This window comes from Astyanax mexicanus, chromosome 3 (assembly GCF_023375975.1).
Source record: "Astyanax mexicanus isolate ESR-SI-001 chromosome 3, AstMex3_surface, whole genome shotgun sequence".
NCBI classification, from domain to species: domain Eukaryota; kingdom Metazoa; phylum Chordata; class Actinopteri; order Characiformes; family Acestrorhamphidae; genus Astyanax; species Astyanax mexicanus.
This window is the reverse complement of record NC_064410.1, coordinates 62,759,903-62,778,192: the sequence shown is the minus strand read 5'-3', so window position 1 is coordinate 62,778,192 and position 18,290 is coordinate 62,759,903. Positions and strand designations below refer to the sequence as shown.

The following is an 18,290-nucleotide window of genomic DNA, read 5'->3' as shown; positions in this document are numbered from 1 at the left end:
CCACCCGTCTCACATCAAACGCAACACAACCACCCGTCTCACATCAAACACAACACAACCACCCGTCTCACATCAAACACAACACAACCACCAGTCTCACATCAAACACAACACAACCACCCGTCTCACATCAAAAACAACACAACCACCCGTCTCACATCAAACACAACACAACCACCAGTCTCACATCAAACACAACACAACCACCAGTCTCACATCAAACAAAACACAACCACCCGTCTCACATCAAACACAACACAATCACCAGTCTCACATCAAACACAACACAACCACCCGTCTAACATCAAACACAACACAATCACCAGTCTCACATCAAACACAACACAACCACCCGTCTCACATCAAACACAACACAACCACCCGTCTCACATCAAACACAACACAACCACCCGTCTCACATCAAACACAACACAACCACCCGTCTCACATCAAACACAACACAACCACCCGTCTCACATCAAACACAACACAACCACCCGTCTCACATCAAACACAACACAACCACCAGTCTCACATCAAACACAACACAACCACCCGTCTCACATCAAACACAACACAATCACCTGTCTCACATCAAAAACAACACAACCACCCGTCTCACATCAAAAACACCACAACCACCCGTCTCACATCAAACACAACACAACCACCCGTCTCACATCAAACACAACACAACCACCCGTCTCACATCAAACACAACACAACCACCCGTCTCACATCAAAAACACCACAACCACCCGTCTCACATCAAAAACACCACAACCACCCGTCTCACATCAAACACAACACAACCACCTGTCTCACATCAAACACAACACAACCACCCGTCTCACATCAAAAACACCCCAACCACCCGTCTCACATCAAACACAACACAACCACCCGTCTCACATCAAACACAACACAACCACCCGTCTCACATCAAACACAACACAACCACCCGTCTCACATCAAACACAACACAACCACCAGTCTCACATCAAACGCAACACAACCACCCGTATCACATCAAACGCAACACAACCACCCGTCTCACATCAAACGCAACACAACCACCCGTCTCACATCAAACACAACACAACCACCCGTCTCACATCAAACACAACACAACCACCTGTCTCACATCAAACACAACACAACCACCCGTCTCACATCAAACACAACACAACCACCAGTCTCACATCAAACACAACACAACCACCCGTCTCACATCAAACACAACACAACCACCAGTCTCACATCAAACACAACACAACCACCCGTCTCACATCAAAAACACCACAACCACCCGTCTCACATCAAAAACACCACAACCACCCGTCTCACATCAAACACAACACAACCACCCGTCTCACATCAAACACAACACAACCGCCCGTCTCACATCAAACACAACACAACCACCCGTCTCACATCAAAAACACCCCAACCACCCGTCTCACATCAAACACAACACAACCACCCGTCTCACATCAAACACAACACAACCACCCGTCTCACATCAAACACAACACAACCACCCGTCTCACATCAAACACAACACAACCACCAGTCTCACATCAAACGCAACACAACCACCCGTATCACATCAAACGCAACACAACCACCCGTCTCACATCAAACGCAACACAACCACCCGTCTCACATCAAACACAACACAACCACCCGTCTCACATCAAACACAACACAACCACCTGTCTCACATCAAACACAACACAACCACCCGTCTCACATCAAACACAACACAACCACCAGTCTCACATCAAACACAACACAACCACCCGTCTCACATCAAACACAACACAACCACCAGTCTCACATCAAACACAACACAACCACCCGTCTCACATCAAAAACACCACAACCACCCGTCTCACATCAAAAACACCACAACCACCCGTCTCACATCAAACACAACACAACCACCCGTCTCACATCAAACACAACACAACCGCCCGTCTCACATCAAAAACACCACAACCGCCCGTCTCACATCAAAAACACCACAACCGCCCGTCTCACATCAAAAACACCACAACCACCCGTCTCACATCAAACACAACACAACCACCCGTCTCACATCAAACACAACACAACCACCCGTCTCACATCAAACACAACACAACCACCCGTCTCACATCAAAAACACCACAACCACCCGTCTCACATCAAACACAACACAACCACCAGTCTCACATCAAACACAACACAACCACCCGTCTCACATCAAAAACACCACAACCACCCGTCTCACATCAAACACAACACAACCACCCGTCTCACATCAAACACAACACAACCACCAGTCTCACATCAAACACAACACAACCACCCGTCTCACATTAAAAACACCACAACCACCCGTCTCACATCAAACACAACACAACCACCCGTCTCACATCAAAAACACCCCAACCACCCGTCTCACATCAAAAACACCACAACCACCCGTCTCACATCAAAAACACCACAACCACCCGTCTCACATCAAACACAACACAACCACCCATCTCACATCAAAAACACCCCAACCACCCGTCTCACATCAAACACAACACAACCACCCGTCTCACATCAAACACAACACAACCACCAGTCTCACATCAAACACAACACAACCACCCGTCTCACATCAAAAACACCACAACCACCCGTCTCACATCAAACACAACACAACCACCCGTCTCACATCAAACACAACACAACCACCCGTCTCACATCAAAAACACCACAACCACCCGTTTCACATCAAACACAACACAACCACCCGTCTCACATCAAACACAACACAACCACCCGTCTCACATCAAACGCAACACAACCACCAGTCTCACATCAAACACAACACAACCACCCGTCTCACATCAAAAACACCACAACCACCCGTCTCACATCAAACACAACACAACCACCCGTCTCACATCAAACACAACACAACCACCCGTCTCACATCAAACACAACACAACCACCAGTCTCACATCAAACACAACACAACCACCCGTCTCACATCAAACACAACACAACCACCCGTTTCACATCAAAAACACCACAACCACCCGTCTCACATCAAAAACACCACAACCACCCGTCTCACATCAAACACAACACAACCACCCGTCTCACATCAAACACAACACAACCACCAGTCTCACATCAAACACAACACAACCACCCGTCTCACATCAAAAACAACACAACCACCCGTCTCACATCAAACACAACACAACCACCCGTCACACATCAAACACAACACAACCACCCGTCTCACATTAAACACAACACAACCACCCGTCTCACATCAAACACAACACAACCACCCGTCTCACATCAAACACAACACAACCACCAGTCTCACATCAAACACAACACAACCACCCGTCTCACATCAAAAACACCCCAACCACCCGTCTCACATCAAAAACACCACAACCACCCGTCTCACATCAAAAACACCCCAACCACCCGTCTCACATCAAACACAACACAACCACCCGTCTCACATCAAACACAACACAACCACCAGTCTCACATCAAACACAACACAACCACCCGTCTCACATCAAACACAACACAACCACCCGTCTCACATCAAACACAACACAACGACCCGTCTCACATCAAAAACACCTCAACCACCTGTCTCACATCAAACACAACACAACCACCCGTCTCACATCAAAAACACCACAACCACACATCAAAAACACCACAACCACCCGTCTCACATCAAAAACACCACAACCACCCGTCTCACATCAAAAACACCACAACCACCCGTCTCACATCAAAAACACCACAACCACCCGTCTCACACCAAAAACAACACAACCACCAGTCTCACATCAAAAACAACACAACCACCCGTCTCACATCAAAAACAACACAACCACCAGTCTCACATCAAAAACAACACAACCACCCGTCTCACATCAAAAACAACACAACCACCCGTCTCACATCAAAAACAACACAACCACCCGTCTCACATTTACCAACTAACATCAAACACAACACAAACACCCGTCTCACATTTACCAACTAACATCAAACACAACACAACCACCCGTCTCACATTTACCAACTAACATCAAAAACACCACAACCACCCGTCTCACATTTACCAACTTACATCAAACACAACACAACCACCCGTCTCACATTTACCAACTAACATCAAAAACACCACAACCACCCGTCTCACATTTACCAACTAACATCAAACACAACACAACCACCCGTCTCACATCAAACACAACACAACCACCCGTCTCACATCAAAAACAACACAATCACCCGTCTCACATCAAACACAACACAACCACCCGTCTCACATCAAAAACAACACAATCACCCGTCTCACATCAAAAACAACACGACCACCCGTCTCACATCAAAAACACCACAACCACCCGTCTCACATTTACCAACTAACATCAAACACAACACAACCACCCGTCTCACATTTACCAACTAACATCAAACACAACACAACCATCCGTCTCCCATTTACCATCTCACATCAAACACAACACAACTACCCGTCTCACATCAAAAACAACACAACCACCCGTCTCACATCAAACACAACACAACCACCCGTCTCACATCAAACACAACAAAACCACCCGTCTCACATCAAAAACAACACAATCACCCGTCTCACATCAAAAACAACACAACCACCCGTCTCACATCAAAAACAACACAACCACCCGTCTCACATTTACCAACTAAGATCAAACACAACACAAACACCCGTCTCACATTTACCAACTAACATAAAACACAACACAACCACCCGTCTCACATTTACCAACTAACATCAAAAACAACACAACCACCCGTCTCCCATTTACCAACTAACATCAAACACAACACAACCACCCGTCTCACATTTACCAACTAACATCAAACACAACACAACCACCCGTCTCACATCAAAAACAACACAACCACCCTTCTCACATCAAAAACAACACAACCACCCGTCTCACATCAAAAACAACACAATCACCCGTCTCACATCAAAAACAACACAACCACCCGTCTCACATCAAAAACAACACGACCACCCATCTCACATCAAAAACAACACAACCACCCGTCTCACATCAAAAACACCACAACCACCCGTCTCACATCAAAAACAACACAACCACCCTTCTCACATCAAAAACAACACAACCACCCATCTCACATCAAAAACAACACAACCACCCGTCTCACTTCAAACACAACACAATCACCCGTCTCACATCAAACACAACACAACCACCCGTCTCACATCAAAAACAACACAACCACCCGTCTCACTTCAAACACAACACAATCACCCGTCTCACATCAAAAACAACACAATCACCCGTCTCACATCAAAAACAACACGACCACCCATCTCACATCAAAAACAACACAACCACCCGTCTCACATCAAAAACACCACAACCACCCGTCTCACATCAAACACAACACAACAACCCCTCTCACATCAAACACAACACAACCACCAGTCTCACATCAAACACAACACAACCACCCGTCTCACATCAAAAACACCACAACCACCCGTCTCACATCAAACACAACACAACCACCCGTCTCACATCAAACACAACACAACCACCCGTCTCACATCAAACACAACACAACCACCCGTCTCACATTTACCAACTAACATCAAAAACACCACAACCACCCGTCTCACATTTACCAACTAACATCAAACACACCACGACCACCCGTCTCACATTTACCAACTAACATCAAACACAACACAACCACCCGTCTCACATTTACCCACTAACATAAAACACAACACAACCACCCGTCTCACATTTACCAACTAACATCAAACACAACACAACCACCCGTCTCACATTTACCAACTAACATCAAACACAACACAACCACCCGTCTCACATTTACCAACTAACATCAAAAACACCACGACCACCTGTCTCACATTTACCAACTAACATCAAAAACACCACAACCACCCGTCTCACATTTACCAACTAACATCAAACACAACACAACCACCCGTCTCACATTTACCAACTAACATCAAACACAACACAACCACCCGTCTCACATTTACCAACAAACATCAAACACAACACAACCACCTGTCTCACATTTACCAACTAACATCAAAAACACCACAACCACCCGCCTCGCATTTACCAACAAACATCAAACACAACACAACCACCCGCCTCACATTTACCAACTAACATCAAACACAACACAACCACCCGTCTCACATTTACCAACTAACATCAAACACAACACGACCACCCGTCTCACATTTACCTACTAACATCAAACACAACACAACCACCCGTCTCACATTTACCAACTAACATCAAACACAACACAACTACCCGTCTCACATTTACCAACTAACATCAAACACAACACAACCACCCGTCTCACATTTACCAACAAACATCAAACACAACACAACCACCTGTCTCACATTTACCAACTAACATCAAACACAACACAACCACCCGTCTCACATTTACCAACTAACATCAAACACAACACAACCACCCGTCTCACATTTACCAACTAACATCAAAAACACCACAACCACCCGTCTCACATTTACCAACTAACATCAAACACAACACAACCAGCCGTCTCACATTTACCTACTAACATCAAACACAACACAACCACCCGTCTCACATTTACCAACTAACATCAAAAACACCACAACCACCCGTCTCACATTTACCAACTAACATCAAACACAACACAACCACCTGTCTCACATTTACCAACTAACATCAAACACAACACAACCACCCGTCTCACATTTACCAACTAACATCAAACACAACACAACCACCCGTCTCACATTTACCAACTAACATCAAACTCACCACAACCACCCGTCTCACATTTACCAACTAACATCAAAGACAACACAACCACCCGTCTCACATTTACCTACTAACATCAAACACAACACAACCACCCGTCTCACATTTACCTACTAACATCAAACACAACACATCCACCTGTCTCACATTTACCAACTAAAATCAAAAACACCACAACCACCTGTCTCACATTTACCAACTAACATCAAACACAACACAACCACCTGTCTCACATTTACCAACTAAAATCAAAAACACCACAACCACCTGTCTCACATTTACCAACTAACATCAAAAACAACACGACCACCCGTCTCACATTTACCAACTAACATCAAACACAACACAACCACCTGTCTCACATTTACCAACTAACATCAAACACAACACAACCACCTGTCTCACATTTACCAACTAACATCAAACACACCACAACCACCTGTCTCACATTTACCAACTAACATCAAACACAACACAACCACCCGTCTCACATTTACCAACTAACATCAAAAACACCACAACCACCCGTCTCACATTTACCAACTAACATCAAACACAACACAACCACCTGTCTCACATTTACCAACTAACATCAAAAACAACACAACCACCCGTCTCACATTTACCTACTGACATCAAACACAACACAACCACCTGTCTCACATTTACCAACTAAAATCAAAAACACCACAACCACCCGTCTCACATTTACCAACTAACATCAAAAACACCACAACCACCCGTCTCACATTTACCAACTAACATCAAACACAACACAACCACCTGTCTCACATTTACCAACTAACATCAAACTCACCACAACCACCCGTCTCACATTTACCAACTAACATCAAACACAACACAACCACCTGTCTCACATTTACCAACTAACATCAAAGACAACACAACCACCCGTCTCACATTTACCAACTAACATCAAAAACACCACAACCACCCGTCTCACATTTACCAACTAACATCAAACACAACACAACCACCCGTCTCACATTTACCAACTAACATCAAAAACAACACGACCACCCGTCTCACATTTACCTACTAACATCAAACACAACACAACCACCCGTCTCACATTTACCAACTAACATCAAACACAACACAACCACCTGTCTCACATTTACCAACTAACATCAAACACAACACAACCACCTGTCTCACATTTACCAACTAACATCAAAAACAACACAACCCCCCGTCTCACATTTACCTACTGACATCAAACACAACACAACCACCTGTCTCACATTTACCAACTAAAATCAAAAACACCACAACCACCCGTCTCACATTTACCAACTAACATCAAAAACACCACAACCACCCGTCTCACATTTACCAACTAACATCAAACACAACACAACCATCTGTCTCACATTTACCAACTAACATCAAAAACACCACAACCACCCGTCTCACATTTACCAACTAACATCAAACACAACACAACCACCCGTCTCACATTTACCAACTAACATCAAAAACAACACGACCACCCGTCTCACATTTACCTACTAACATCAAACACAACACAACCACCCGTCTCACATTTACCAACTAACATCAAAAACACCACAACCACCCGTCTCACATTTACCAACTAACATCAAACACAACAAAACCACCCGTCTCACATTTACCAACTAACATCAAACACAACACAACCACCCGTCTCACATTTACCAACTAACATCAAAAACACCACAACCACCCGTCTCACATTTACCAACTAACATCAAACACAACACAACCACCTGTCTCACATTTACCAACTAACATCAAAAACACCACAACCACCCGTCTCACATTTACCAACAAACATCAAACACAACACAACCACCCGTCTCACATTTACCAACTAACATCAAAAACACCACAACCACCCGTCTCACATTTACCAACAAACATCAAACACAACACAACCACCTGTCTCACATTTACCAACTAAAATCAAAAACACCACAACCACCTGTCTCACATTTACCAACTAACATCAAACACAACACAACCACCTGTCTCACATTTACCAACTAAAATCAAAAACACCACAACCACCTGTCTCACATTTACCAACTAACATCAAAAACAACACGACCACCCGTCTCACATTTACCAACTAACATCAAACACAACACAACCACCTGTCTCACATTTACCAACTAACATCAAACACAACACAACCACCTGTCTCACATTTACCAACTAACATCAAACACAACACAACCACCTGTCTCACATTTACCAACTAACATCAAAAACAACACAACCACCCGTCTCACATTTACCTACTGACATCAAACACAACACAACCACCTGTCTCACATTTACCAACTAAAATCAAAAACACCACAACCACCCGTCTCACATTTACCAACTAACATCAAAAACACCACAACCACCCGTCTCACATTTACCAACTAAAATCAAACACAACACAACCACCTGTCTCACATTTACCAACTAACATCAAAGACAACACAACCACCCGTCTCACATTTACCAACTAACATCAAACTCACCACAACCACCCGTCTCACATTTACCAACTAACATCAAACACAACACAACCACCTGTCTCACATTTACCAACTAACATCAAACTCACCACAACCACCCGTCTCACATTTACCAACTAACATCAAAAACACCACAACCACCCGTCTCACATTTACCAACTAACGTCAAACACAACACAACCACCCGTCTCACATTTACCAACTAACATCAAACACAACACAACCACCTGTCTCACATTTACCAACTAACATCAAACACAACACAACTACCCGTCTCACATTTACCAACTAACATCAAAGACAACACAACCACCCGTCTCACATTTACCAACTAACATCGAACACAACACAACCACCCGTCTCACATTTACCAACTAACATCAAAAACACCACAACCACCCGTCTCACATTTACCAACTAACATCAAACACAACACAACCACCCGTCTCACATTTACCAACTAACATCAAACACAACACAACCACCCGTCTCACATTTACCAACTAACATCAAACACAACACAACCACCTGTCTCACATTTACCAACTAACATCAAACACAACACAACCACCCGTCTCCCATTTACCATCTCACATCAAAAACAACACAACCACCCGTCTCACATCAAAAACAACACAACCACCCGTCTCACATTTACCTACTAACATCAAACACAACACAACCACCCGTCTCACATTTACCAACTAAAATCAAAAACACCACAACCACCCGTCTCACATTTACCAACTAAAATCAAAAACACCACAACCACCCGTCTCACATTTACCAACTAACATCAAACACAACACAACCACCCGTCTCACATTTACCAACTAACATCAAACACAACACAACCACCTGTCTCACATTTACCAACTAACATCAAACACAACACAACCACTGGGGCTGCTGTGTAAAACTTGCTGTAATTGATGGAAGCAGGAATCCTGAAGGAGAATCTGATCCATCTATCTGTTCCTTAGTGATCCTCAAGCTCAGGTGTACTTGGGTTCTGCAGCAGGACAATGACCCAAATCAAAAAGTCCACCAATAAATCCCTTCTGATTGAGATGCTGTTGATGATCTTAAACAGGACTTTTATTCAGGAAAATCCTCCAATATGTCTTAATTAAAACAATTCTGTAAAGAAGAGTGGAACAACCAAGTTATTAGATTTAAAAAGTGTGTTTTATATGTACTCAGGTTGTCTTTGTCTGATATTAAAGTTTGTTTGATAATCAGAAAAATATCCGTATGACAAAAAAGCAAAAACAAATGTCCCAATATGATTTGTGGTTGTAAATTTTGACAAAACCATAATAAACCACTTAATATACACAGATCTGTGGTCTTTTATCTGCTATAATGACCTTCAGCACCTCCATCTTTATTAATAACATTTATATTCAGGGATTAAACAGAGCATTACTGGTCCCTAGAGAATGGGAATGTTTTAATCATTATTTAACTCTAAACTGTGTCTTCTGAAATCATGAAGTCCTGCTAAACATCACGAAACGCTGTGGAGACTGAAGAAACAGAATCGTTACAGACTGTATTTCACAAAGCTTTAAAACCTGCACTTCTATACCGTATTTTTCGCAATATAAGGAGCACTTAAAATCCTTTAATTTTCCCAAAAATTGACAGGGCGTCTTATAATCTTATATATGTATATGTATTTTACCAGTCAGGAATTAAGGAGCAGTAAAGACACTCTGCTGAAGTACAGAGAAGTTTCTCCAGCACTAAGGCTGGAGCAGTATTAGCATTAGCCGCTAACCATGCTAAAGCACTAGTTAGCACTTTCGCCGTTTAGAGGTGAGTATTATCGGACAGTAGCCTGCTGCTAACCCCGACTATCACTGCTGGAGCAGTATTAGCATTACCCGCTAACCACTAGTTAGCTCTTTCGCCGTTCAGAGGTGAGTATATCGGACTGTAGCTTGCTGCTAACCAAAACACTCACTGCTGGAGCAGTATTAGCATTTCCCGCTAACTGTGCTAAGCACTAATTAGCACTTTCACCATTCACAGGTGAATATTTCAGAATGTAGCCTTCTGCTAATCCCGACTATCACTGCTGGAGCAGCATTACCATTATCTGCTAACTGTGCTAAGCACTAGTTTGTTTTTTTAGCCGTTCAGAGAAGAGTATATGGGACTGTAGCTTGCTGCTAAGCCCAGCTAGCACTGCTGGAGCAGCATTAGCATTACCTGCTAACCATGCTAAGCCCTAGTTAGCCCTTTCGTCATTGAGTGGTGAGTATTATCACAGACCGTAGTCTGCTGCTAACCCCGACTATCACTGCTGGAGCAGCATTACCATTATCTGCTAACTGTGTTAAGAGCTAGTTAGCTTTTTCGCCATTCAGAGGTGAGTATATCGGACTGTATCTTGCTGCTAACCCCGGCTAGCACTGCTAGAGCAGCATTAGCATTACCTGCTAACCGTGCTAAGCACAAGTTAGCTGTGTCACCGTTCGGAGGAGAGTATTTCGGACTGTAGCCTGCTGATAATCTCATCTATCACTTCTTGAGCAGCATTAGCATTACACACTAACCAGACAGCTAAGCACTAGTTAGCTCTTTCACTGTTCAGAGGTGAGTATATTGCACTGTAGTCTGCGTGTTTACCATGTTAAAACAAGCTACGTGGGATGAACCGCTAGCTAATATCGGCCTGGCTTACAAAAACTTAGGGTTCCTCAGTGTAGCGCTGTCTGGGTAGCATTTACTAGCAGTTAGCTGCTAATGCTAATGCTGCTGCACCCAGCCTTAGTGTAAATCTGGAAATCTAAGCTTACTGTAAATAAACGGAAGCGCTTTACTCACCCAAATAAACAGTTTTCAAGAGAGAAATATGTGTAGATTAACATCCAGCACTCGTTTGACTTTAAAAACAGTGCGCCTTATAGTGCGAAAAATACGGTAATAATAGAAAATGAATAAAACTTAAATAAAACTTAAACAGAAAGAGAAAGAGAAACAGATCATCCACTGAGTGGCGAATAGAAGAAGGTAGCGACAGTCTTCTCTTCATAGACTCTCATATATCTTTATATACTATTATTATATGTAAAGCAATCCTCTATCATTGTACAGTGCAACCTTATATCCTCCTCTTATAGCAGCTTTAAACGTCTTCTAGATGCATAAACTCCAAATAAAACCAGCTCTGTTCATAAAACCACAAGCTTTAGATCTGAAACTGGTAAAATATACCCCCCCTCAAACCCTCCACCCCCACACCCCCAAACCCAGAGAGATGAGACATAAGAGGATCTATGTGCAATTAAAACATTCTGATTGGTGAATCTTTAAAAGGCTCATTTATGCTCAACATTAAATACGAAATTTTATATATCAATGAAATGATCTTTTAGATTATGAAAGAACACATAAGGAATCATGTAGTAACTTAAAAGTCTTACCCCTCATATTATCTTCAATGTTCAATGTTTAAAGCATCTGCCAAAATAATTGTATTTACTTTATATTTAGTGACTTTAACTTATTAATTTTATGGGGACAACTAGATAAACATAAAATTAATGTGATTTTCTGTGTCCTGTATACATTTTGTATATATCTGTGCAGGGCCGGATTAAAAGAATGGGCTGAAAGGGCTGCAGCCCCGGGCCTCGCCACTAGGGGGGCCTCCGGTCGCTGAATGTCAAATGACAAAAATTAATTAAAAAACGAAAATTACAAGCAATAAAAAAGGAAAGAGCGACAGAATTATTACAGAAAACACCAGCGTGGAGTAGTCGGCCTGCTGTAGCAGCTACCACCAGCAAAGATGCGCTGCTCTCTCTCTCTCTCTCTCTGCTCTCTCTCTCTCTCTCTTCTCTCTCTCACTCTTCTCTCTCTCTCTCTCTCTTCTCTCTCTTCTCTCTCTCTCTCTTCTCTCTCTCTCTTCTCTCTCTCTCTTCTCTCTCTCTTCTCTCTCTCTCTCTTCTCTCTCTCTCTTCTCTCTCTCTCTCTCTCTCTCTTCTCTCTCTCTCTCTCTCTTCTCTCTCTCACTCTTCTCTCTCTCTCTCTCTCTTCTCTCTCTTCTCTCTCTCTCTCTTCTCTCTCTCTCTTCTCTCTCTCTCTTCTCTCTCTCTTCTCTCTCTCTCTCTTCTCTCTCTCTCTCTCTTCTCTCTCTCTCTCTTCTCTCTCTCTTCTCTCTCTCTCTTCTCTCTCTTCTCTCTCTCTCTCTCTTCTCTCTCTCTCTCTCTTCTCTCTCTCTCTCTCTTCTCTCTCTCTCTTCTCTCTCTCTCACTCTTCTCTCTCTTCTCCTCTCTCTCTCTTCCGCAGCGCGGAGCTGAATTCAGCGCGAGACTACAATAATAATAATCAGAAAGATCAGAAAGCCTTTGATTGTGTTTTAAATGAGTTTTTATTTTATATTAATTATTGTTTTATTCATCTAAAATATTTTATTGATTAATTTTTTTTTCTTCATAAGATATACATTCTTTATTTTTTATGTATCCATTTTAATGATCTTTTTACAGTGTCCTATTTTTCCTTTTTTGCTTATATATTTTATTCGTCTATAGTAAATGTATAGTAAATATAAGTAAAATATAGTAAATCAGTTTTTAGTTATTTCTAATCAACACCCACCCCCCATGATATCATCGTCCATCGCGATGTTTCCCTGTAAACATCGTCATCTGCCAATTAAAGAGACATCGCCCAACCCTAAACTGAATTGAAATCATGTTACCAGTTCACTTTAAACGGTAGTCTGTTATAGATTGGTACTGTGTCGCTGTCGCTGATGTGTCCGTGTGTTTGTGTGAGGTCATGCATCAGAACATGATATGAAGGGCCTCATCCTGGTAATTAGCCCCGGGCCTCAGAAAGTGTTAATGTGGCACTGTATCTGTGTTCTTTTGACTGTTTCAGCTGTATAAAACATATTAGAAATTAAAATAAATATATTTTAAGGCGAATTAAGTCGTCAACAAATAAATATAGCAGGTGACATAAACTTGGGTAACAACTGAATTATTATATATTCACTTTCTGGAGTTTAAAATTGAGATAAAAGATAAAAGATGTCACTCTTGTTGATAAAATATGAAATATTTCTAATTTCAAATGTTTTAGATTACAAAATAATGTTTAGAACTAATAAAATGGCATTTGAACTTCAAATATTATTTGTATTTTACATTTTAGGTAAATCAATGGGATTGTATGGTAAAGTGTATAGCATATTGTAACTAATGTAACATGTGACAAATGACGTGTTTTTTTTTAAGATTTACTATTATTATATAATAATAATAGACCCCAAGGATAAAAGGTGTTAGTAAATCTGAAGGTAATAGGAGGGTTAAACAAACCAAAAACTCCTGATGAATCCTGATGAGTGCCAGTTCCATCATCAGAACGATTTTGATGGTCTTTTTTGCACTACATTTAAAAATGCTTTTAAAGTTGTTGAAATTGACTTTAAGATTGACTGACCTTCATTTCTTTAAATATATATATATATTTTTTACTTTTATTTACTTAGTTAAGTAGTTCTTGCTTCTCATAATATGTGTTAGACCGTTACTTAAATTACTGCAGATTCTGAACTGTTTTATTACCTTAAAAACCTAAAAAAAAGTCTCCTTTCTGCAGAAACTGAGAATAATATATTTTACTGGCTTCTAGAGGAAAGCAAAGAGGGTTCTGCTGCAACAAAACTAAGGATTGGGACTGGATTGAGCTTTAAAAGCCGATGAAAAATCCATTTTTAAAAGTTCCTGGATCAGAGATTTGAACAGAAACTTAGGAAACAGAGGTGCAGTACCACTGGAAATGGTGGGGGGCAGTGTAGCCAATGGTTTAGGCGAATTCTTCAACATTCGAACTTCGTGGTTCCAATACATCTTATTATCTTACGTCTTATGTTAAATCAATTGACTCAGAACTGCCCTCTAGTGGATGCACTACTCAACACCTGTCCCAACGTAAAGGACGTGTAGAAGTATGTGGGCAGTAATGGTTACATCGTTTAAAACAGACGTGTTCACGTATTCATTTCGCAATTTCGTAATTTGAGTATAAATGAGCCTTAAAAGTGTCATAAAACATGCGACCATTAGCATACAGCCAAGTGACATCGTCAAAAAAGTGCCAAACGAAACATTTAACCCCGCCCCCTGTATTAGCGTATCACGCTAACAGCATATCAAGCTAACAGCAGGACGCCTCGACGCCGCAGCGCCTCGCTCTCTTTATTCGAAGTTGTCGAAGTTGAGGACGTTCCCGTCGAAGTGCGTGAGGACGTGTTTCTCGTAGAGACGCTGCTGACAGTCCAGAGGGAACTGCTCGCTGCACACCGGACACTCCTTCCAGTGAGACTCGACGTGACGCTCAAAACTACGCTGCTCAAAGTGCGGAGGAAAAATCACCTCACAGAGAGGACAGCGCTTATGGACATCAGTCCTGAGAGACAGAGACAGACAGAAAGAAAGAGAGAGAGAAAGACATGTGAGGACATCTGCCAAAAGCTGATTTATATGTGCATCAGTGACCCACGACATTGTTTTTCCCACCACCTTAAAGAAGTGACTCAAAAATAAAGCAGAGAGAGACAGAAAGAAAAAAGAAAGAGGACACAAGGGTGAGAAAGAGAGAGAAAGATAGAAAGAAAGAAAGAAAATTAGAGTGTTTGAGAAAAATGTAAGAACATCTGCCAAAATATTGATTCCTATGTGGATCACACAACATGACAATGACCCAAGACATTTGTTCCCACCACCTTAAAGAAGTGACTCTAAATAAAGTGTAGAGAGAGAGACAGAGAAAGAAAGAAAGAGAGAGAGAGAGAGAGAGAGAGAGAGAGAGAGAGAGATGTGAGAGCATCTGCCTAAATTGAAGCTGATTGTTATGTGGATCATGCAACAAGACATTTGTTCCCCCAACACCTTAAAGAAGTGACTCAAAATAAAGTGTAGAGAGAGAGACAGAGTGAAAGAGAGAAAGAAAGAGACAGAGGAAGAGACAGAGGAAGAGAGAGAGAGAGAGAGATATGAGAATACCTGCCTAAATTGAAGCTGAAATTCAATCTTATGTGGATCATGCAATATGACAATGACCCAAGCCATTATTTTTACCACCTTAAAGAAGTAACTCAAAATAAAGTGTAGAGAGAGAGACAGAGAGAAAGAGAGAGACACAGAAAGAGAGGGAGAAAGAGAGGGAGAAAGAGTGAGAGAGAGATATGAGAATATCTGCCTAAATTGAAGCTGAAATTCAATCTTATGTGGATCATGCAACATGACAATGACCCAAGACATTTGTTCCTCCACCACCTTAAAGAAGTGACTCAAAAATAAATTGGATAAAGAGAGGGAGAAAGAGACGGAGAGCAAGAAAGAGAAAGAGAGAGAAAGAGGGAGAGAGAGGTTTTAAGAACATCTGCATAAACTGATAAATTGAAGATGATCTATAGATGGAACATGCAACCTGACAATGACCCAAAACATTTTTCCCACCACCTTAAAGAAGTGACAAACAAATAAAGTGGAAAGAGAGAGAGAAAAAAAACAAGACAGTGAGAAAGAAAGAAAGAAAAAAGAAAGAAAGAAAGAAAGCAGAGGGTGTTTGAGAAAAAAATCAAGAACATCTGCCAAAATTGAAGCTGATTCTTAAGTGAATCATGCAACATGACAATGACCCAAAACCACCTTAAACAAGTGACTCAAAAATAATAGAGAAAAAAAAGAGAAAGAGAAGCGGTGCAAGAGAGTGAGAAGGCGAGACAGGGAGAGAGAGAAAGACAGAGGAAGAGAGAGACAGAGAAAGAAAGGGGGTTTGAGATGTGAGAACATCTGCCAAAACTGAAGCTGATTCTTATGTGGATCACGCAACATGACAATGACCTAAAACATTTTTCCCACCACCTTAAACAAGTGACTCAAAAATAGAGTGAAGAGAGAGAGAGAGAGAGCATGAAAGACAGAGAGATAGACAGACAGCAATAAAGAGAAAGAAAGAGACAGAGAGAAAGAAAGAAAGAAATTGAAGGAATAACCACATACGAGAATGATGAGAGAGAGCAAGAAAGAGAGAGAGGTGAGAGCATCTGCATAGATTGAAGCTGATTCTTAAGAGGATCATGCAACATGACAATAACCCAAAACATTTGTTACCACCACCATAAAGAAGTGACTCAAAAATAAAGTGGAAAGAAATAATGAATGAAAGAGAGACAGAGGGAGAAAGAGAGAGGGGGGGGGAAAGAGAGGTGAGAGCATCTGCATAAATTTAAGCTGATTCTTAAGAGGTTCATGCAACATGACAATGACAATAAAGTCAGTGCAGTTTTGTTTTCCCACAAAATCTTACAGCACTTCATATCTTACAGCTTCCCTCTGATACTGACAACTTTTATAGAGATGCAGATTTCATTTTCCAGCAGGACTTGGCACACTGCCCACACTGCCAAAAGCACCAATTGTTCTTAATATATAATATTCTAATTTTCTGAGGCACTGATTTTTGGGTTTTTATTGGCTGTAAGCTTCATAATCATCAACAATAAAATAAATAAAGGCTTATAATAGATCACTGTGTGTTTAATACATCTATATAATATATAAGATTCACATTTTTAACTGAATTACTGAAATAAATTAACTTTTCAATGATATTTAAATTTTTCGAGATAGCACTAGTAGTGTGTGTATGTGTGTGTGTGTGTGTGTGTTACCTTGTGTCAAAGCAGAAACTGGTGCGGTTCTCGTTGGATTCTGGACTTTGATGACCACAGACGGCTGGAGCTTCACCATCACCTCCCTGTGAAGAGACAACAGCTCATATTAACACACACACACACACACACACACACAC

General features: G+C 41.6%; 2 protein-coding genes and 1 long non-coding RNA gene across 10 annotated transcripts in view; 1 reads left to right on the top strand and 2 right to left on the bottom strand.

Moving 5' to 3' along the window:
- wu:fc38h03 (acetylcholinesterase collagenic tail peptide) overlaps nucleotides 1-18,290 on the top strand; it is a 761,412-nt gene that overhangs the window by 192,435 nt on the left and 550,687 nt on the right. The gene's annotated exons all lie outside the window — the stretch shown is intronic.
- LOC125799406 (uncharacterized) lies at nucleotides 7,099-10,077 on the bottom strand. Of its 4 annotated transcripts, XR_007438301.1 has the most exons (7): nucleotides 9,803-10,077; nucleotides 8,571-8,856; nucleotides 8,341-8,441; nucleotides 7,954-8,082; nucleotides 7,567-7,695; nucleotides 7,352-7,480; nucleotides 7,099-7,136 (listed from the first exon to the last, which is right to left on the bottom strand). It is a non-coding gene; the product is annotated as an uncharacterized LOC125799406 (long non-coding RNA). The 4 variants fall into 4 exon arrangements; XR_007438299.1 differs by lacking the exons at nucleotides 7,352-7,480; nucleotides 7,567-7,695 and adding an exon at nucleotides 7,180-7,308 and having other exon boundaries at nucleotides 7,868-8,082; XR_007438300.1 differs by lacking the exon at nucleotides 7,099-7,136 and having other exon boundaries at nucleotides 7,228-7,480.
- The window catches only part of tax1bp1a (Tax1 (human T-cell leukemia virus type I) binding protein 1a), a 59,760-nt gene continuing 56,264 nt past the window's right edge, over nucleotides 14,795-18,290 (bottom strand). For both annotated transcript variants that reach the window (XM_022665331.2, XM_049475991.1), the window contains exons 16-17: nucleotides 18,151-18,236; nucleotides 14,795-15,881 (exon numbers count right to left, since the gene is read on the bottom strand). In XM_022665331.2, coding sequence (XP_022521052.2) covers nucleotides 15,671-15,881; nucleotides 18,151-18,236 — 297 coding nt within the window. In that variant the 3' untranslated portion in view covers nucleotides 14,795-15,670. The remainder of the gene's footprint in view (nucleotides 15,882-18,150; nucleotides 18,237-18,290) is intronic.